The following is a 17,223-nucleotide window of genomic DNA, read 5'->3' as shown; positions in this document are numbered from 1 at the left end:
CAAACATAAGTGAATGATCAACAATATCTGTTTTGACCCATTTCATCCCACATACATGAACAACAACAATACATGAATGACCAATATCTGTTTTGACCCAAAGTGCAGCCAAACATAAGTGACCAATATCTGTTTTGACCCAGTTGTCTGTTTTGACCAAACATACATGAACAAATGACCAAATTACCCCATTTCAGCTATTTTGTTTCATATGATGTTTGTCAGAATTCTACATTTCAGTCCACGTCCGTATGTGTTTGAGCTATGGAGGTGCGTGGTTTAGTTTATCATATAAAATCTCGACCAAACCAGTAATCTCGGTTTGAGAATTTTCAACTCAAACTGGCCAAACAAGTCGTCCAAACCAACTAAAACCATTCTGGTTTGGCTGGTATGGCGATTCAACCTAATTTAGTTTTTTTACATAAAGAAAGTTATGTACGAAACTAAGAAACTGGTTATAAATGTTAAAGATAATACAACTGCATAAAAGAATGTTTTAAATACCCTGTTTTAAACATTTGATACTCGTTATAAACACATTAATATAACTGCATAAAAGAATGTGAACATGTATGCTAATTAACCTTCAGCCAGGTAATTAGAAAAATTGTGACAATAATGAACCGTACAGTGTCTTTCTCGGTCCCAAGATATAGTTTATTCGTTATCGGTTATCGTCTCTTCAAAAATCCCATTGCCTGGTATACATTGCTAACAGTCACATCTGCTATATCTGCAGCTTTGCTTGCACCCTCTGCCAAAACTTGGTCCAAATAACCTGTATCAGACATAATTTCCTCGTATCGAGCCTGCAAAAGAGTAAGATTTCACGGCTGTGTGAATTGTAACACTTTTTATTTGCAAAGGTTTAATATTTAAAAGATATAGTAAATATAAACCTGGATTGGTTGGAGATGATCGATTAAAGCATCAGTAAGAACAGGTTTAAAAGTTCCCCAGTTCATACTCTGGCACTCTTGCGCAACTTCCTGCAAAAACTTTTTGTTAAATACCCCCAACTTTATTAATGATTATGTTTGTAAAATGCAGTTGAACGCGAGAACTACATACACTAATAAAAGGGTAAAATGCCATTTTCATTCGGCCAGTTTTGCAACTTTCATCCAAAGGTTTGTTTTTCAGTATCTGGATCCAAAAGGTTTGAAATATTGCCATTTTCATCTGGCTCGTTAACTCCATCCATTTTTCACCGTTAAGTCAGGGGTATTTTCATCTTTTCTGTTAACTTAAAGAGCAATTCGGTCTCAAAACTACCACACACGTTATGCTAAATGCTTGTACATAAAGTGAAAAAGACCGGATCGCCCTTTAGGTTAACGTAAAAGACAAAAATACCCCTGATTTAACAGAGAAAAATGGATGAGTTAATGAGTCGGATGAAAATGACAAGATTTCAAACCTTTTGGATCCAGATGCCGAAAAACAAACTTTTGGACGAAAGTCGCAAAACTGGCCAAACCTGAAGGACGAAAATGGCATTTTACTCCTAATATAATATATAAAATTTGAAGTGGTTACCTCCTTTGTCTTGTTTGTGATGATTTGATATATCGAAAGAAGGTTATTGCATTCAGGCCTATCCGGATTGTCAAACTCCAAGCTACATTAATCAAGTCGGAATATATTATCAATTCCAACAACTGATATAAAGGAAAAACAATACACATTTGTCTAAAAATCAAGATGCAGACACGAAAGAAAAACTAGAAGCAGAAAAACGTTTAAGGGAAGAGTGAGAACTCACCCTGGAAAAGAATCTGTCTTGCAACGCTTAATCTTGTTTGCAATTGCCTAAAAACCAATGAAGCAAACGTAGAACATAAACAAAAAATATAGTAGAATAGGTAAAAATAGCCAAAATAATCAACCGGGGTGTTATATTAATAGAAACTTTGTACTTACATTACACCACAAGTACGAGAATAAAGTAGGTTAGCCTCATCAATCACCCAACATGATGGACCCAAACCGTTTAACCCATAACCCAAATTAAACTATTTTTCAAGAAAAAAAAATCCCATTTGACCCACCCATTTTGACTGATTATTTTAAAGGATATTAGCTAACTATTTAGTTGATTGAGGTCATTTGTTTATTCAAAAAAATTTAGAAAAGATGGGAAAACTGAATCAATGAAGTCCACCACTCACATCTTTTGAGTCAAGCAAATTAATACGAGACAGGTCCGAAGTAGCAGACTTGGACATCTGCAAAATATGAAATAAAAGATGAGAAAATGATGCTAATAATATTAATTAAATATTGACAATTAATGGAAGTTGTATTTGTAGCTCAATATGAAATACCTTAGAAAGACCATCCGTAAGTGACATCACCCGTGCTCCAGCAGGAGGAATTAAGGGCTCAGGAACCTACAAAAAAGTAAAATAAAAATACAAGGTTTATATTGTTTTAACAAGCTATAAAAATTAAGAGATTAATAAATAATAAACACGTATAGGATTCACCTTAAAGATCAAACCACCACGTCTGCAAACAGAATAATAAAGTAGTCAACAATCCATTTCCAGAATAACTAACAATTTAACAATTATTACGTTTCTTACCCTCCCAACTTCTTCCATTTTCTACCACCATATAAGTGATTAACACGTTCAGCAAGCTCTCGTGTCAATTCTAGATGCTGCTTTTGGTCTTCACCAACTGGGACTAAATCAGACTGCAACAAATAAAAGAACATCCATTCTAAGAGTCAAGAGTGCTGAGTGCAGATGAGGATACAACGATCCTTTCAAAAAATGAACTCTCAAACTTAGTAATGGTGTATCGTATATGGGGTCTCAAGGACAGAACGTGTTGATGAATAACAATAAGATAATGTCATTAAATGGATTCTAAATAGATAACAATAATATAATGTCATGACATGAAATGGATTCTGAATGGAATACAATTGTACCTGGTACAAAAGAATATCTGAAGCCATCAACACTGGATAGGTTAAAAGCGCAACACCAACATTTTCATCACCCTTTTAAAAAACAAAAGAACTATATTTAATTTCAAAAGTTTAATAAATTGTGCAATGTGAGCAACAACTACAAAGCACTGACGTACATACAGCGTATTATTTTCATCACTCTTATTTTGGTTAATCAGCTAGGAAAGATTAGTGGCAAGTTCGACCCATATACTTACGAATGGGTCAATTCAGGTTATGTTTTTATCTCTAACGGGTCAAATGGGTTGAATGGGACAAAATCATCCAAGGTGTATCTTTGAAGCCTTTTAAATAATCAATAAAGGACTATTATTGAAATGATGTAATTCTTCTTAGCCGTTTTTTAACACACTAATTGTTTATAAAAAATATAAAATTTAGGACAAAAAAAGTACTTTTGATTCAACCGAACCACCTCCATTTTACCCAGAACAAAAACTAGCCATTTTGACCGTATAAAAGTTTGGATCCATTGTCTGTAGAATGCATATATAGCCCAAGATCAAGTGAAAAAAATGATCAAATAATGAATTATAGAGTTTGAGCTGCATACAATAAAGACGCACCGCCTTTCGTGATTTTTCTTTGAACTGAATCATTCGGTTTAGCCAACCAATTGGTGTAGCAGAGCCCAACAGCCACATTAATTCTACATGAGCACGAACATGAGATTGCACAAACACAGAAGCCTATATGATGAATTAGAATTCAGTATATAACATATAAATGTAACTGAAAAATTATGGCACAAAAATCTTAGCCGATAATATGAAAGATAATATTATGTATATTTATCTAAAATAGTTTTTGTAATTATCTTGTAATTAGGAATGTTTATCATCTCCTAAAATAGTGTTTAGGGTTTCTGGGTATTTGATCCCTATATAAAGGGCCCCTTGTATCATTGTTATTCATTCAATAAAAACAGCAGAGCCTTAATCGAGCTTTTATGGTATCAGAGCCACGGCTCTATGTCAGCTCCGGTTAAGGCCACGTGTACACCTCTTGATAGACCAGGTTACACGTGCGGGAGGGTATTGGAGGAGCCCTATCCCACATCGAAAGAATAAGACCTTCCGGTTGTATTAATAAGATCTTGGGTTACTCCCTCTATCACCAATTGGTTTTAGAGTGGAACCCCATAGACTTCAATACAAATCGGAAACCTTCCCAACTTTTGTCAAATTTCACACCCTCATCACTACTCAATTTCAACGCAAAATCAAAACCTTTCAGTGTGATTTGGGTGGTGAATTCGACAATAATGCTTTTAAAACCTTCGCTACCCAACAGGGCCTCCTATTTCGTTTTTCGTGTCCGCAAACTTCATCCCAAAATGGTCGTGCGGAAAGAATGATTCGTCGCTTAAACGATATCATTCGAGCCTTACTTATCCATGCCCATCTTCCACCCACCTTTTGGGTTGAGGCTCTACACACAGCCACCTACCTTCACAACATCCTTCCCACCAAACGCCTAAATTTCTTCACTCCCACCTTTGCCCTCTACCTCCGCCACCCTACATACGACCACCTTCGTGTGTTCGGGTGTGCTTGCTATCCAAACCATTCAGCCACCCAGCCTCATAAACTACACAGCCGATCCGTCCGGTGCATTTTTCTTGGATATCCACCGGATTTTCGCGGTTATCGGTGTTTCGATCCGACAACTGGGAAGGTTCACATATCCCGTCATGTAACTTTTGATGAACATACCTTTCCATATACTATTCCCACCACACCTAATGCCTATACTTTTCTCGATGACACTACCCCCCCGGGGTTCTCTTTCACCCGTCCACCTCAGCCATTGCCACTTCCCACACCCGCTGCTACTAACCCCACCACCTCTCCCCATTCGGTCACCCCATTTCCCATAACCTATTCTCGTCGCCCAAGACCACCACCTACAGCCCCTCCATCATCCGCCCAAGCCCAACATATCCCCACGGCCCCACCAGCCCACATACCTCCCTCGGCCCAACCTGCCCAAACCCCACCCTCGACTACGGCCCAACCCACAACCAACACTCACCCCATGACCACCCGTTCAAAAGCCAAAATTCTACATACCTCCACTACCATCTCTCCGGTTCCTAATACCTATGCAAAAGCCTTTGCCGACCCTCATTGGTTGCATGCCATGCAAACCGAATTTAGTGCGTTACAGGAAAATGAAACATGGGAACTCGTTCCCCGTCCTCATGATCGTCCAGTTATCAGGTGTATGTGGCTTTTCAGACATAAATTTAAATCGGACGGTTCTCTTGAACGTTACAAAGCACGGTTGGTCGTAAATGGTAAATCGCAGACTGTTGGTATAGATTGTGAAGATACTTTTAGCCCGGTTGTTAAACCGGCAACTATCAGGACGGTACTTTCCATTGCTGTCTCTCGTTCTTGGCCCATTCATCAGTTGGATGTCAAGAACGCCTTTTTACACGGCCATTTGAATGAGACAGTCTTTATGCATCAACCGCCCGGGTTTGTTGATAGGCGGTATGCTAACTATGTTTGCAGATTGAAGAAGTCCCTTTATGGACTTAAACAGGCACCGAGGGCATGGTATATGCGGTTCGCAAATTTTCTTCTAGCTCATGGGTTTCGTAGTAGTACATGCGATAATTCGCTTTTCATTTACAAAGACGGGGATAAAACATGTTACTTGCTTTTGTATGTGGACGACATTGTTCTTACGGCATCCTCTACCTCGTTGCTCAATCATATTATTTCAACACTTTCCCGGGAATTTGCTATGACAGACCTGGGTCATCTCCATCATTTTTTGGGCATCAAGGTTACTCGGGATGATAAAGGTTTATTTTTAGATCAGGCTCAGTACGCCAAGGATATTATCTCGCGCGCTCACATGACGGAGTGTAAACCATGCGCTACACCAGTTGATCTTTCGTCCAAACTAAGTGCGTCTGACGGTCCATTATTTCACGATCCTACGTTGTATCGTAGCCTTGCCGGTGCTCTTCAGTACCTTACTTTTACTCGCCCAGATATCTCTTATGCGGTTCAACAAGTCTGTCTTTTTATGCATGAACCACGGGATCCCCATTATGCTTTCTTGAAACGCATCCTCCGATACTTACAGGGGACAGTTACTTATGGGATTCGACTAACCAAGTCTACTTCACATTCTTTGGTCGCCTATTCTGATGCAGACTGGGGCGGGTGTCCTGACTCTCGACGATCTACAAGTGGGTACTGTGTGTTTCTTGGTGATAATTTAATTTCTTGGTCGTCTAAACGCCAGCCCACAATTTCCCGTTCGTTCTAGTGCTGAGGCCGAGTATCGTGGCGTCGCCAATGCTGTCGCAGAAGCTACTTGGATTCGTAATTTACTTCTGGAATTGCATCTTCCACTACGGCATGCTTCGGTCGTTTACTGCGACAATGTGTCTGCTGTTTACCTTTCTGATAACCCCGTCCAACATCAACGAACGAAGCATATTGAGATCGACATTCATTTTGTACGGGAAAAAGTGCGGGTTGGCCACATACGGGTTCTTCATGTCCCGTCTTCATTGCAATACGCTGATATTTTTACCAAAGGGATTTCACGGCAGCTGTTTCAATCTTTTCGTTCCAGTTTGAGCGTCTGTCCTACGCCCGCTCGAACTGCGGGGGAGTCTTAGCCGATAATATGAAAGATAATATTATGTATATTTATCTAAAATAGTTTTTGTAATTATCTTGTAATTAGGAATGTTTATCATCTCCTAAAATAGTGTTTAGGGTTTCTGGGTATTTGATCCCTATATAAAGGGCCCCTTGTATCATTGTTATTCATTCAATAAAAACAGCAGAGCCTTAATCGAGCTTTTAAAAAAGACCTTTGAGGTGTCCACGCCACATGCCAAATAAAGAGCTGCGGTATCTCTAGTTGCTTTAGAAAGTTGTTGAACGTCATACGGCAAAGTTATCTATGAAATCGCCAGAACTTCAATGTAAAAGAAACAAAAGAAAAACAAAAACTCAACAATAAATTAAGTATGCCTAATTAAGCGCACATACTGCATGGAGATCCACAATAAAGAATAATGTCTCGTACGTATCCTGAAAAGAAAAAAAAACAGAGAAACCATCAAATTACACAATACAACAGAAGTAAGGAATCCTTTTATAGTGTAAAGTGTTTTTACTCCACACAAATTCCCGTATGGAGAATCTCACACCGTCCGTCAATTAAAAGAATCCAAGATATTACTAGGATACATCCACAAAGAAGACGTAACAAGATTGTTGACTTAATGAATTCTGTACCTGCAGTGATACCCAATTTTTTATGGCACCAAGATAATTACCAAGGTGGATAGATCCTGTTGGCTGGACTCCAGACACAATTCTCCTCCTGTTAAATACATTTTAAGTTAAAGAAGGGAGTACTATTCAAGACCAACATGTTATATTACCCGAAAAATATAGCTGAAAAACTTATAAATATCATTATATCACAAAATAATTACTTTATAGAGGTGGAGGAACTCTCTGAAACAGTAGGTTCAGGGGCTGAAACGCTGCAATAGCATCGGTGATTGCTATTAACTCCAACAAGCGGAAGGTGATTTTGGTGAATCATTGGCAGCGTTCGTTGCAATTTACTTGAATTGCCATATGACCTATCTCAAAAGCACTACATTAAGAATTGTATAATGTATATACAATTAACTTAAATCCAGTTTGGCTTAAACATTAATTAAAACTACTAATCCGGAAACAACAAAGAAATTTAGAAAAGTGGTCACCTAGGTATACAAACTCATTAGCATAATAACATCTGGATGACAACATCAGTGGGGTACTCACCTTGTCAAATTAACCTCTTATGCTCACTTACTTCTACTAGAATTAGACCTTCTCTAGTAAACTGAACTCATATCTTTCAATTAACAAGCTTTAGGCACTTTATTTAAACCTTCATCTCAGTGAGGCAATACATCAAACACCAAGCATGCATAAGTGCATAATCCTGAATATTAAGTCTTAACTAACCATAAACACCCTTTCAGAAAAGACACATGTAGGTCAAGACATTAAACATTATAATCAAGAACAATGAATCAGAGCAAACATATATGCACAGTTTAAACTTTAAAATCCCCAATTTAATTAAAAGTAAGATAACAAACAAACACAATTTGTGCAAAATTAGAAACACGACCACAAACCCATTAAAAATTTTACGTTTTCAACATCGAATTTAGCATGCATTATATCAATTTCATAGAAATTTCCAGCTACACACTTATAACAGAACCCATATATCTTTTGCCGTTTATAGTGTAGGTACAGAAAGATTATAGATATAGAGTGAAATACGTGAAGCGTGGACAAGCGTTTGAGAGATTGAGGAAGTGAGAGAGAAGAGAGCGACCCATCTTCTTGTTGGTTGATGATGATACTGTTTCAGAGAGTTCAGTTTTAGGATATGATACAAGAGGGTTATGATGTTGCGGAAACACATTTGGGCATTTGAACATTTGAAGCCCTAAATTTTGTTGCTTTCACATTTCAGTCCCTTAATGGTAGTTACAAGTTTTTAATCTGTTTAGAGGTGAGTAGAAAATCGAAATAGCTGAACCGTAACTGAAAAACCAAACCGAAATATAAACTGATGGTTCGATTTTTTGATTTTTAATAACCGAAAATATCGATTTGGTTTTCGGATAACCAATTTGAATAACTGAAAAAACCGAGTTGAATTAATAAGTTACAATAGTAGGCCTCTAGTCCATATATTTTTATGTTTAGGTATAAGTGTTTAACCCATGCTACTAGAAATTATTAATTTTATTCTTGAATGGTAAGTATTTATAATAAAAACATCAACATGTTTGTTATAATTGAAATGATTTATTTATGCCTACAACAAATTACAAAACTTGATACAAAAACTAAATAATCTTCAAAGTACTATAAAAAATGTTTTAATAAAACCTTTGGAGAAACATAAATATAATAGAATAGAAGGTTAGGTGTTTATGTGAACAATACTAAATGTAAACATATAAGAAAGATTCTTGAATTTTAATTTGTACTTTCTTTTTTAATCTTACATAATTTTGTTTCAAAAACCGAACTGAACCGATGTAAAAACTAAAAAAACATAAACCAAACGGTTTTCAAAAACTGGAAACCGACATTTTGGTTTCGGTTTTGCCAAAAAACCGAACCAAACCGAACCGTGCACACCTCAAATACATATTTACCTTTTTGTTTATATGACACATATCGCTCTTGTTAATGCATATGTAAATGTAGGGTACATGTGACATCGTATCACACTTTTACTTGTGTATCATCTAAAGCCGCCTCTTTATTGGTAGTTAACTGGCGTTTATAAATGAATTCACGTTTATAAATGAATTCTCCATTATGACGTTTATCAATGTCGTTGATGTAAAAAACCTTCATCTACTATATAATTGAATGATAGATAATCGCGTCATTTTAGCATATAGAGATTAAAAAACACAGATAGAAAGATACTGATTTGTAGAGGTTTGTTAGAAAGTCCACTCAATCAATACAGAATACTAAAGCTACTGAATAAATTGTTGTCGTGGTTTGGTTTGGTTTGTAATGTCTAGAGCAATTGTTCATGGGAATTGACATATGTCTCGTTTTTGTTTGCCGTTTTGGTAGACGAATAGCAATTGTAAATGGTCAAAGGTTAGTTGTAGTTGGTACAAGAGAAAAGTACAACTTTGTTCTACATGTCACACTACAAATGTAACTACAAGGTGGCTTTAAAGTATGAACTGTGTATTGATTCAATAAAAAAAAAACAAGTTACCAATAATCTCCACAAGAACAAATCCCGTTCTTGAAATGATGAAACCGATGCAAGTCACGTACAATAATTTCTCGGTTCTCAACAAGCGATATATACTTAGTCGCGTTATGACAATCACCACACACGCGAAGGTTCTTTCTGATGTGTATAGTTGTTCCCCGACGCGTATTCAAAAGCCCAAAAGCAATAGCAAGTTTCTCACTATGAGTACTCACCATTTGTTCTTGCAGATCATCTTCTACATCTTGCATCAAATCTGTCGCAGGTACATAACCAGCATCCTTAATCTTATCGATCAATATTTCAAGAAAATTATAAATCTTGTTAGAATCCGAATGCCACGAGCTCCCAGAATAAAACGTATGAACTTCATTTTCTAACTCAACCGAACTATATCCAGGTGTTTTCCGTATCCCTCTTTCCTCCATTTTACTCCTGATTTCGGTCACTTTATCCCACATTGAAGCCGTTGCGTATATGTTTGCTAAAAGTACGTAATACCCGCCATCATTAGGGCTTAACTCAAACAATCTATCCGCTGCCATTTCCGCCAGTTCGACATTTTTATGAATCTTGCAAGCACCTAACATTGCACCGAAAACGTTAATCCCGGGCTCAACGGGCATGTTTTGAATGAAATCCCAAGCCTTGGTTAGCCTACCGGATCTGCCTAACAAGTCCACCATGGCTCCGTAGTGATCCATCGTGGGCTCGATTTCATATTCGTTTTTCATTTTGTAAAAATACTGACACCCCTCTTCCACAAAACCCGAGTGGCTACAGGCTGAGATGATACATAAAAACGTTATATTGTTTGGCTTGATATCTCCGGCTTCCATTTTTTTAAAAAGTTTTATAGCTTCCGTTCCATACCCGTGTGTCCCGTACCCGTCAATCATCGCGTTCCATGTTGTTACGTGTCTGTCGTTCATTAAATCAAATAGCTTTCGAGCAGTCGTAATCGCTCCACATTTAGCATACATGTCCACAAGAGCGGTTTTCACAAAGACGTTTGTATCCAAACAAGTTCTTGTGACGACCCCGTGGACCCACTTTGCTTGGCGTAATACTGAAAATTCGGTAACGGCTGCTATGATGCTTACCATGGTGAATGAATCAGGGTCGATGTTTTTTACTTTCATGAGACGGAAATGATTCAAAGCACTGATTATTTGACCGTTCTGAGCGTATCCAAGTATCATGGCGTTCCACGAGACAAGAGTTTTTTCTTTCATGTTTTTAAATATTTCAGCAGCAATGTCGACACGTTTACACTTGCAGTACATGGAGATTAGAGAGTTCATGACCGAAACATCATGTTTAAGTCCTAGCTCATTGACTAACGAATGAACAAATAGCCCGCGTGTAAGTTCACCTGAATCAGCACACGCGTGGAGAGCTGCCATAACAGTCACACCAGTTGGTTTAAATCCATTATCCAACATTTTGTCAAAGAGCGACAAAGCTTCTGCATAATCATCATTTTGTGCATAGCCATCGATCATTATATTCCACGAGACCACGTTTTTACTACTCATCTTGTCAAAAATCACACGCCCCGTGCTTAAACACCCACATTTCAAGTACATATCAACTAACGCAGTGGCAACATTACCATGACGTTCATACCCGGACTTAAAAACATAACCATGTATCGATTTCCCGACTCTCAAATCACCAACATTACCGACAGCAGGCAAAATGGAAATAACCGTAACGGGATCCGGTCTTAATCCTTCACTTAGCATCTGCGCCACTAATTCTATTGCTCTCCCAGCAAAACCATTTTGAGCATAACCCGCAATTATCGTATTCCAACACACCAAATCTCTCTCCGGCAATCTAACAAACACCTTGTATGCATCCTCAACCAACTTACATTTCGCATACATATTAACAAGACAAGTCATAACATAAATATCCCCTTCATGCCCATTCAAAATCACCTGCGCATGAACCTCTTTCCCTTCCCTAACATAATTATTCTCACCACAACCCTTCAACAAATACGTAAAGTTATACACTACAGGCTGCACACCATCCTCAACCATACGACAAAAGAAGGAAAACCCATCAGAAATAGAAGAATTCTGAGCATACCCTTTAAGCATTGTGTGATAAAGAGCATCGTTTTTATCTTCAATTGGTTCAAAAACACGGGTGGCTTCGGTTAAGCTGTTGTATTTGCAGAACAAGCTCACGAGCTTTGTTTGAAAGAGGTGTTCTTGATAAAGACCGTTTTTGATGATTAGAGGGATGATTTGGTGAAGTTCTTGGAGTGAAGTGCAGAGTTCTAGGAGAATTGCTGCTGGGTGTTTGTAAATATGAGGGGGAATGTGGATTCTTTGAGTTAGTGTGTGTTGGATGCGAGAAGATGAAGATGATATGGGAGATTGTGGTGGTGTTGAGAGTGATGCAGTGGGTAATATCAGTGAAGTCATCACGATTTGCAGTTTCTTCAATTTTGATGCCTACGAACAGTTGAATTTCTGGATTAACAAGCTTCAATTAACAAGAATTAGACCTTCTCTAGTAAACGGAACTCGTATTTTTCAATTAACAAGCTTTAGGCACTTTATTTAAATCTTCATCTCAGTGAGGCAATACATCAAACACCAAGCATGCATAAGTGCATAATCCTGAAGATTAAATCTTAACTAACCATAAACACCCTTTCAGAAAAGACACATGTAGGTCAAGACATTAAACATTATAATCAAGAACAATGAATCAGAGCAAACATATATGCACAGTTTAAACTTTAAAATCCCCAATTTAATTAAAAGTAAGATAACAAACAAACATAATTTGTGCAAAATTAGAAACGCGACCACAAACCCATTAAAATTTTTACGTTTTCAACTTCGAATTCAGTATGCATTATATCAATTTCATAGAAATTTCCAGCTACACACTTATAACAGAACCCATATATCTTTTGCCGTTTAAAATGTAGGTACAAAAAGATTATAGATATAGAGTGAAATACGTGAAGCGTGGACAAGCGTTTGAGAGATTGAGGAAGTGAGAGAGAAGAGAGCGACCCATCTTCTTGTTGGTTGATGATGATACTGTTTCAGAGAGTTCAGTTTTAGGATATGATACAAGAGGGTTATGATGTTGCGGAAATACATTTGGGCATTTGAACATTTGAAGCCCTGAATTTTGTTGCTTTCACATTTCAGTCCCTTGGTTTTAGTTACAAGTTTTTAAACTGTTTTATCTATTGGGGTATGATTTGTCTGTATAATTAAAAACTGAAATAACTGAGTCATAACCGAAAAAACTAAACCGAAATAAAAACTGATGGTTCGGTTTTTGGATTTTTAATAACCGAAAATATCGATTTGGTTTTCGGATAATCATTTTAAATAACCGAAAAAACCGAATCGAACCGATAAGTTACAATAGTATGCCTAGTATTTTTATGTTTAGGTATAAGTATTTAACCCATGCTACTGGAAATTATTAATTTTATTCTTGAATGTTAAGTATTTATGATAAAAACATCAACATGTTTGTTATAATTGAAATGATTTATTTATGCCTACAACAAATTACAACAGTTGATACAAAAACTAAATAATCTTCAAAGTACTATAAAAAAATGTTTTAATAAAACCTTTGGAGAAACATTAAAATAGAATAGAAGGTTAGGTTGATGTGAACAATATTAATTTAAAAGGTTAAATACAATAACTTAAATGTAAACATATAAGAAATATTCTTAAATTTTAAATTGTACTTTCTTTTTTAATCTTACATAATTTTGTTCCAAAAACCGAAAAACCAAACTGAACCAATGTAAAAACCAAAAAAAAAAAAAAAACAGAAACCAAACGGTTTTCAAAAACCGGAAAGCGACATTTTGGTTTCGGTTTTGCCAAAAAAACTGAACCAAACCGGACATAAGTCACGTCTGTAGTTATGAAATACACAACCTCAAATACATATTTACCTTTTTGTTTATGTGACACATATCGCTCTTGTTAATGCATATGTAAATATAGGGTACATTTGACATCGTATCACACTTTCACTTGTTGATGTAAAAAACCTTCATCTATTATATAATTGAATTGAATGATAGATAATCTCGTCATTTTAGCATATAGAGATTAAAAACACATACAGAAAGATACTGATTTGTAGAGGTTTGTTAGAAAGTCCACTCAATCAATATAGAATACAAAAGCTACTAAATAAGTTGTCGTGGTTTGGTTTGGTTTGGTTTGTAATGTATAGATCATTTGTTCATGGGAATTGACATATGTCTCGTTTTTGTTTGCCGTTTTGGTAGACGAATAGCAATTGTAAATGGTCAAAGGTTAGTTGTTGGTACAAGAGAAAAGTACAACTTTGTTCTACATCGAACTACAAATGGTGGCTTTAAAGTATGAACTGTGTATTGATTCAATAGAAAAACAAGTTACCAATAATCTCCACAAGAACAAATCTCGTTCTTGAAATGATGAAACCGATGCAAGTCACGTACAATAATTTCTCCGTTCTCAACAAGCGATATATACTTAGTCGCGTTATGACAATCACCACACACACGAAGGTTCTTTCTGATGTGTATAGTTGTTCCCGGACGCGTATTCAAAAGCCCAAAAGCAATAGCAAGCTTCTCACTATGAGTACTCACCATTTGTTCTTGCAGATCATCTTCTACATCCTGCATCAAATCTGTCGCAGATACATAGCCAGCATCCTTAATCTTATCGATCAATATTTCAAGAAAATTATAAATCTTGTTAGAATCCGAATGCCACGAGCTCCCAGAATAAAACGTATGAACTTCATTTTCTAACTCAACCGAACTATATCCATGTGTTTTCCGTATCCCTCTTTCCTCCATTTTACTCCTGATTTCGGTCACTTTATCCCACATTGAAGCCGTCGCGTATATGTTTGCTAAAAGTACGTAATACCCGCCATCGTTAGGGTTTAACTCAAACAATCTACCTGCTGCCATTTCCGCCAGTTCGACATTTTTATGAATCTTGCAAGCACCTAACATTGCACCGAAAACGTTAACCCCGGGCTCAACGGGCATGTTTTGAATGAAATCCCAAGCCTCGGTTAGCCTACCGGATCTTCCTAACAAGTCCACCATGGCTCCGTAGTGATCCATTGTGGGCTCGATTTCATATTCGTTTTTCATTTTGTAAAAATACTGACACCCCTCTTCCACAAAACCCGAGTGGCTACAGGCTGAGATGATACATAAAAACGTTATATTGTTTGGCTTGATATCACCGGCTTCCATTTCTTCAAACAGTTTTATAGCTTCCGTTCCATACCCGTGCGTCCCGTACCCGTCAATCATTGCGTTCCATGTTGTTACGTGTCTGTCGTTCATTAAATCAAATAGCTTTCGCGCAGTCGTAATCGCTCCACATTTAGCATACATGTCCACAAGAGCGGTTTTCACAAAGACGTTTGTATCCAAACAAGTTCTTGTGACGACCCCGTGGACCCACTTTGCTTGGCGTAATACTGAAAATTCGGTAACGGCTGCTATGATGCTTACCATGGTGAATGAATCAGGGTCGATGTTTTTTACTTTCATGAGACGGAAATGATTCAAAGCAGTGATTATTTGACCGTTCTGAGCGTATCCAAGTATCATGGCGTTCCACGAGACAAGAGTTTTTTCTTTCATGTTTTTAAATATTTCAGCAGCAATGTCGACACGTTTACACTTGCAGTACATGGAGATTAGAGAGTTCATGACCGAAACATCATGTTTAAGTCCTAGCTCATTGACTAACGAATGAACAAATTGCCCGCGTGTAAGTTCACCTGAATCAGCACACGCGTGGAGAGCTGCCATAACAGTCACACCAGTTGGTTTAAATCCATTATCCAACATTTTGTCAAAGAGCGACAAAGCTTCTGCATAATCACCATTTTGTGCATAGCCATCGATCATTATATTCCACGAGACCACGTTTTTACTACTCATCTTGTCAAAAATCACACGCCCCGTGCTTAAACACCCACATTTCAAGTACATATCAACTAACGCAGTGGCAACATTTCCATGACGTTCATACCCGGACTTAAAAACATAACCATGTATCGATTTCCCGACTCTCAAATCACCAACATTACCGACAGCAGGCAAAATGGAAATAACCGTAACAGGATCCGGTCTTAATCCTTCACTTAGCATCTGTGCCACTAATTCTATTGCTCTCCCAGCAAAACCAAACCATTTTGAGCATAACCCGCAATTATCGTATTCCAACACACCAAATCTCTCTCAGGCAATCTAACAAACACCTTGTATGCATCCTCAATCAACCTACATTTCGCATACATATTAACAACACAAGTCATAACATAAACATCCCCTACATGCCCATTCAAAATCACCTGCGCATGAACCTCTTTCCCTTCCCTAACATAATTATTCTCACCACAACCCTTCAACAAATACGTAAAGTTATACACTACAGGCTACACACCATCCTCAACCATTCGACAAAAGAAGGAAAACCCATCAGAAATTGAAGAATTCTGAGCATACCCTTTAAGCATTGTGTGATAAAGAGCATCGTTTTTATCTTCAATTGGTTCGAAAACACGGGTGGCTTCGGTTAAGCTGTTGTATTTGCAGAACAAGCTCACAAGCTTTGTTTGAAAGAGGTGTTCTTGATAAAGACCGTTTTTGATGATTAGAGGGATGATTTGGTGAAGTTCTTGGAGTGAAGTGCAGAGTTCTAGGAGAATTGCTGCTGGGTGTTTGTAAATATGAGGGGGAATGTGGATTCTTTGAGTTAGTGTGTGTTGGATGCGAGAAGATGAAGATGACATGGTAGATTATGGGGTTGTTGAGAGTGATGAAGTGGGTAATATCAGCGAAGTCATCACGATTTGCAGTTTCTTCAATTTTGATGCCTACGAACAGTTGATTTTCTGGATTCTGGTGGTCATGTTTTGAAGATGGAGGATGATATCTCCGTTTCTAGATAGACTTCAACCGAGTATTTTTAGATATTAGTCACACATTATATTATATAACTATTAAAGACAAATGTCGGTGCAACAGTGTCGGCCACGTGTACCAGCAAACAAGCAGAAAGTACAAGAGATAGCTGCACATATGAAAGTACAAGCCGGGAATGCAGAAAGAACAAGATGGAGCTGCACAAGAGAAAGAGGAGAGGGAGAGCCACCATCTCCGGTGGTCGGCGAGGACCGCGACATCACAACTTCAAACCTCTTCCACCTTTTCTTCAACGTCCACCTTCTACAAATCTTGGATTTTTCGCCGGAGTAGGTTAACGATCACTGAAGACAGAGAGAAAGAGGCATGAGCTAGCAGACAATGACGATCGTCGGTGCTGACGCATGGATGATGTCTGGGTATGGCGGTGGCAGAATGGAGGTGGAGGGACGGAGGGTTGGGTGTTTGGGTG

General features: G+C 37.7%; 2 protein-coding genes and 1 pseudogene across 3 annotated transcripts; all 3 read right to left on the bottom strand.

The window, feature by feature from the left end:
* Positions 1–461: 461 nt before the first annotated feature.
* On the bottom strand, positions 462–8,463 carry LOC110865115 (tryptophan--tRNA ligase, chloroplastic/mitochondrial). Of its 2 annotated transcripts, XM_022114334.2 has the most exons (15): positions 8,317–8,462; positions 7,464–7,616; positions 7,261–7,348; positions 7,012–7,053; positions 6,831–6,920; positions 3,553–3,675; positions 2,945–3,016; positions 2,592–2,704; positions 2,493–2,514; positions 2,331–2,396; positions 2,175–2,231; positions 1,769–1,815; positions 1,543–1,624; positions 903–992; positions 462–812 (listed from the first exon to the last, which is right to left on the bottom strand). In XM_022114334.2, exons 1-15 carry the CDS (start codon positions 8,373–8,375, stop codon positions 675–677), a joined length of 1,242 nt encoding a protein of 413 aa, XP_021970026.1. In that variant the 5' UTR covers positions 8,376–8,462; the 3' UTR covers positions 462–674. The 2 variants fall into 2 exon arrangements, with proteins under 2 accessions (XP_021970026.1, XP_021970027.1); XM_022114335.2 differs by lacking the exon at positions 6,831–6,920 and having other exon boundaries at positions 8,317–8,463.
* A 1,326-nt stretch (positions 8,464–9,789) lies between these two features.
* On the bottom strand, positions 9,790–12,929 carry LOC110865120 (pentatricopeptide repeat-containing protein At1g11290, chloroplastic-like). Its single transcript, XM_035974472.1, has one exon. The coding sequence runs from the start codon at positions 12,232–12,234 to the stop codon at positions 9,790–9,792; it is 2,445 nt and encodes an 814-aa protein (XP_035830365.1). The 5' UTR covers positions 12,235–12,929.
* A 1,253-nt stretch (positions 12,930–14,182) lies between these two features.
* Positions 14,183–16,810, bottom strand: LOC110909394 (annotated as a pseudogene).
* Between the last annotated feature and the right edge of the window lie 413 nt (positions 16,811–17,223).

The sequence above is a fragment of the Helianthus annuus genome, chromosome 6 (assembly GCF_002127325.2).
Source record: "Helianthus annuus cultivar XRQ/B chromosome 6, HanXRQr2.0-SUNRISE, whole genome shotgun sequence".
Taxonomy (NCBI): Eukaryota; Viridiplantae; Streptophyta; class Magnoliopsida; order Asterales; family Asteraceae; genus Helianthus; species Helianthus annuus.
The sequence above is the reverse complement of the archived record's forward strand: the minus strand, read 5'-3'. Positions and strand labels throughout refer to the sequence as shown.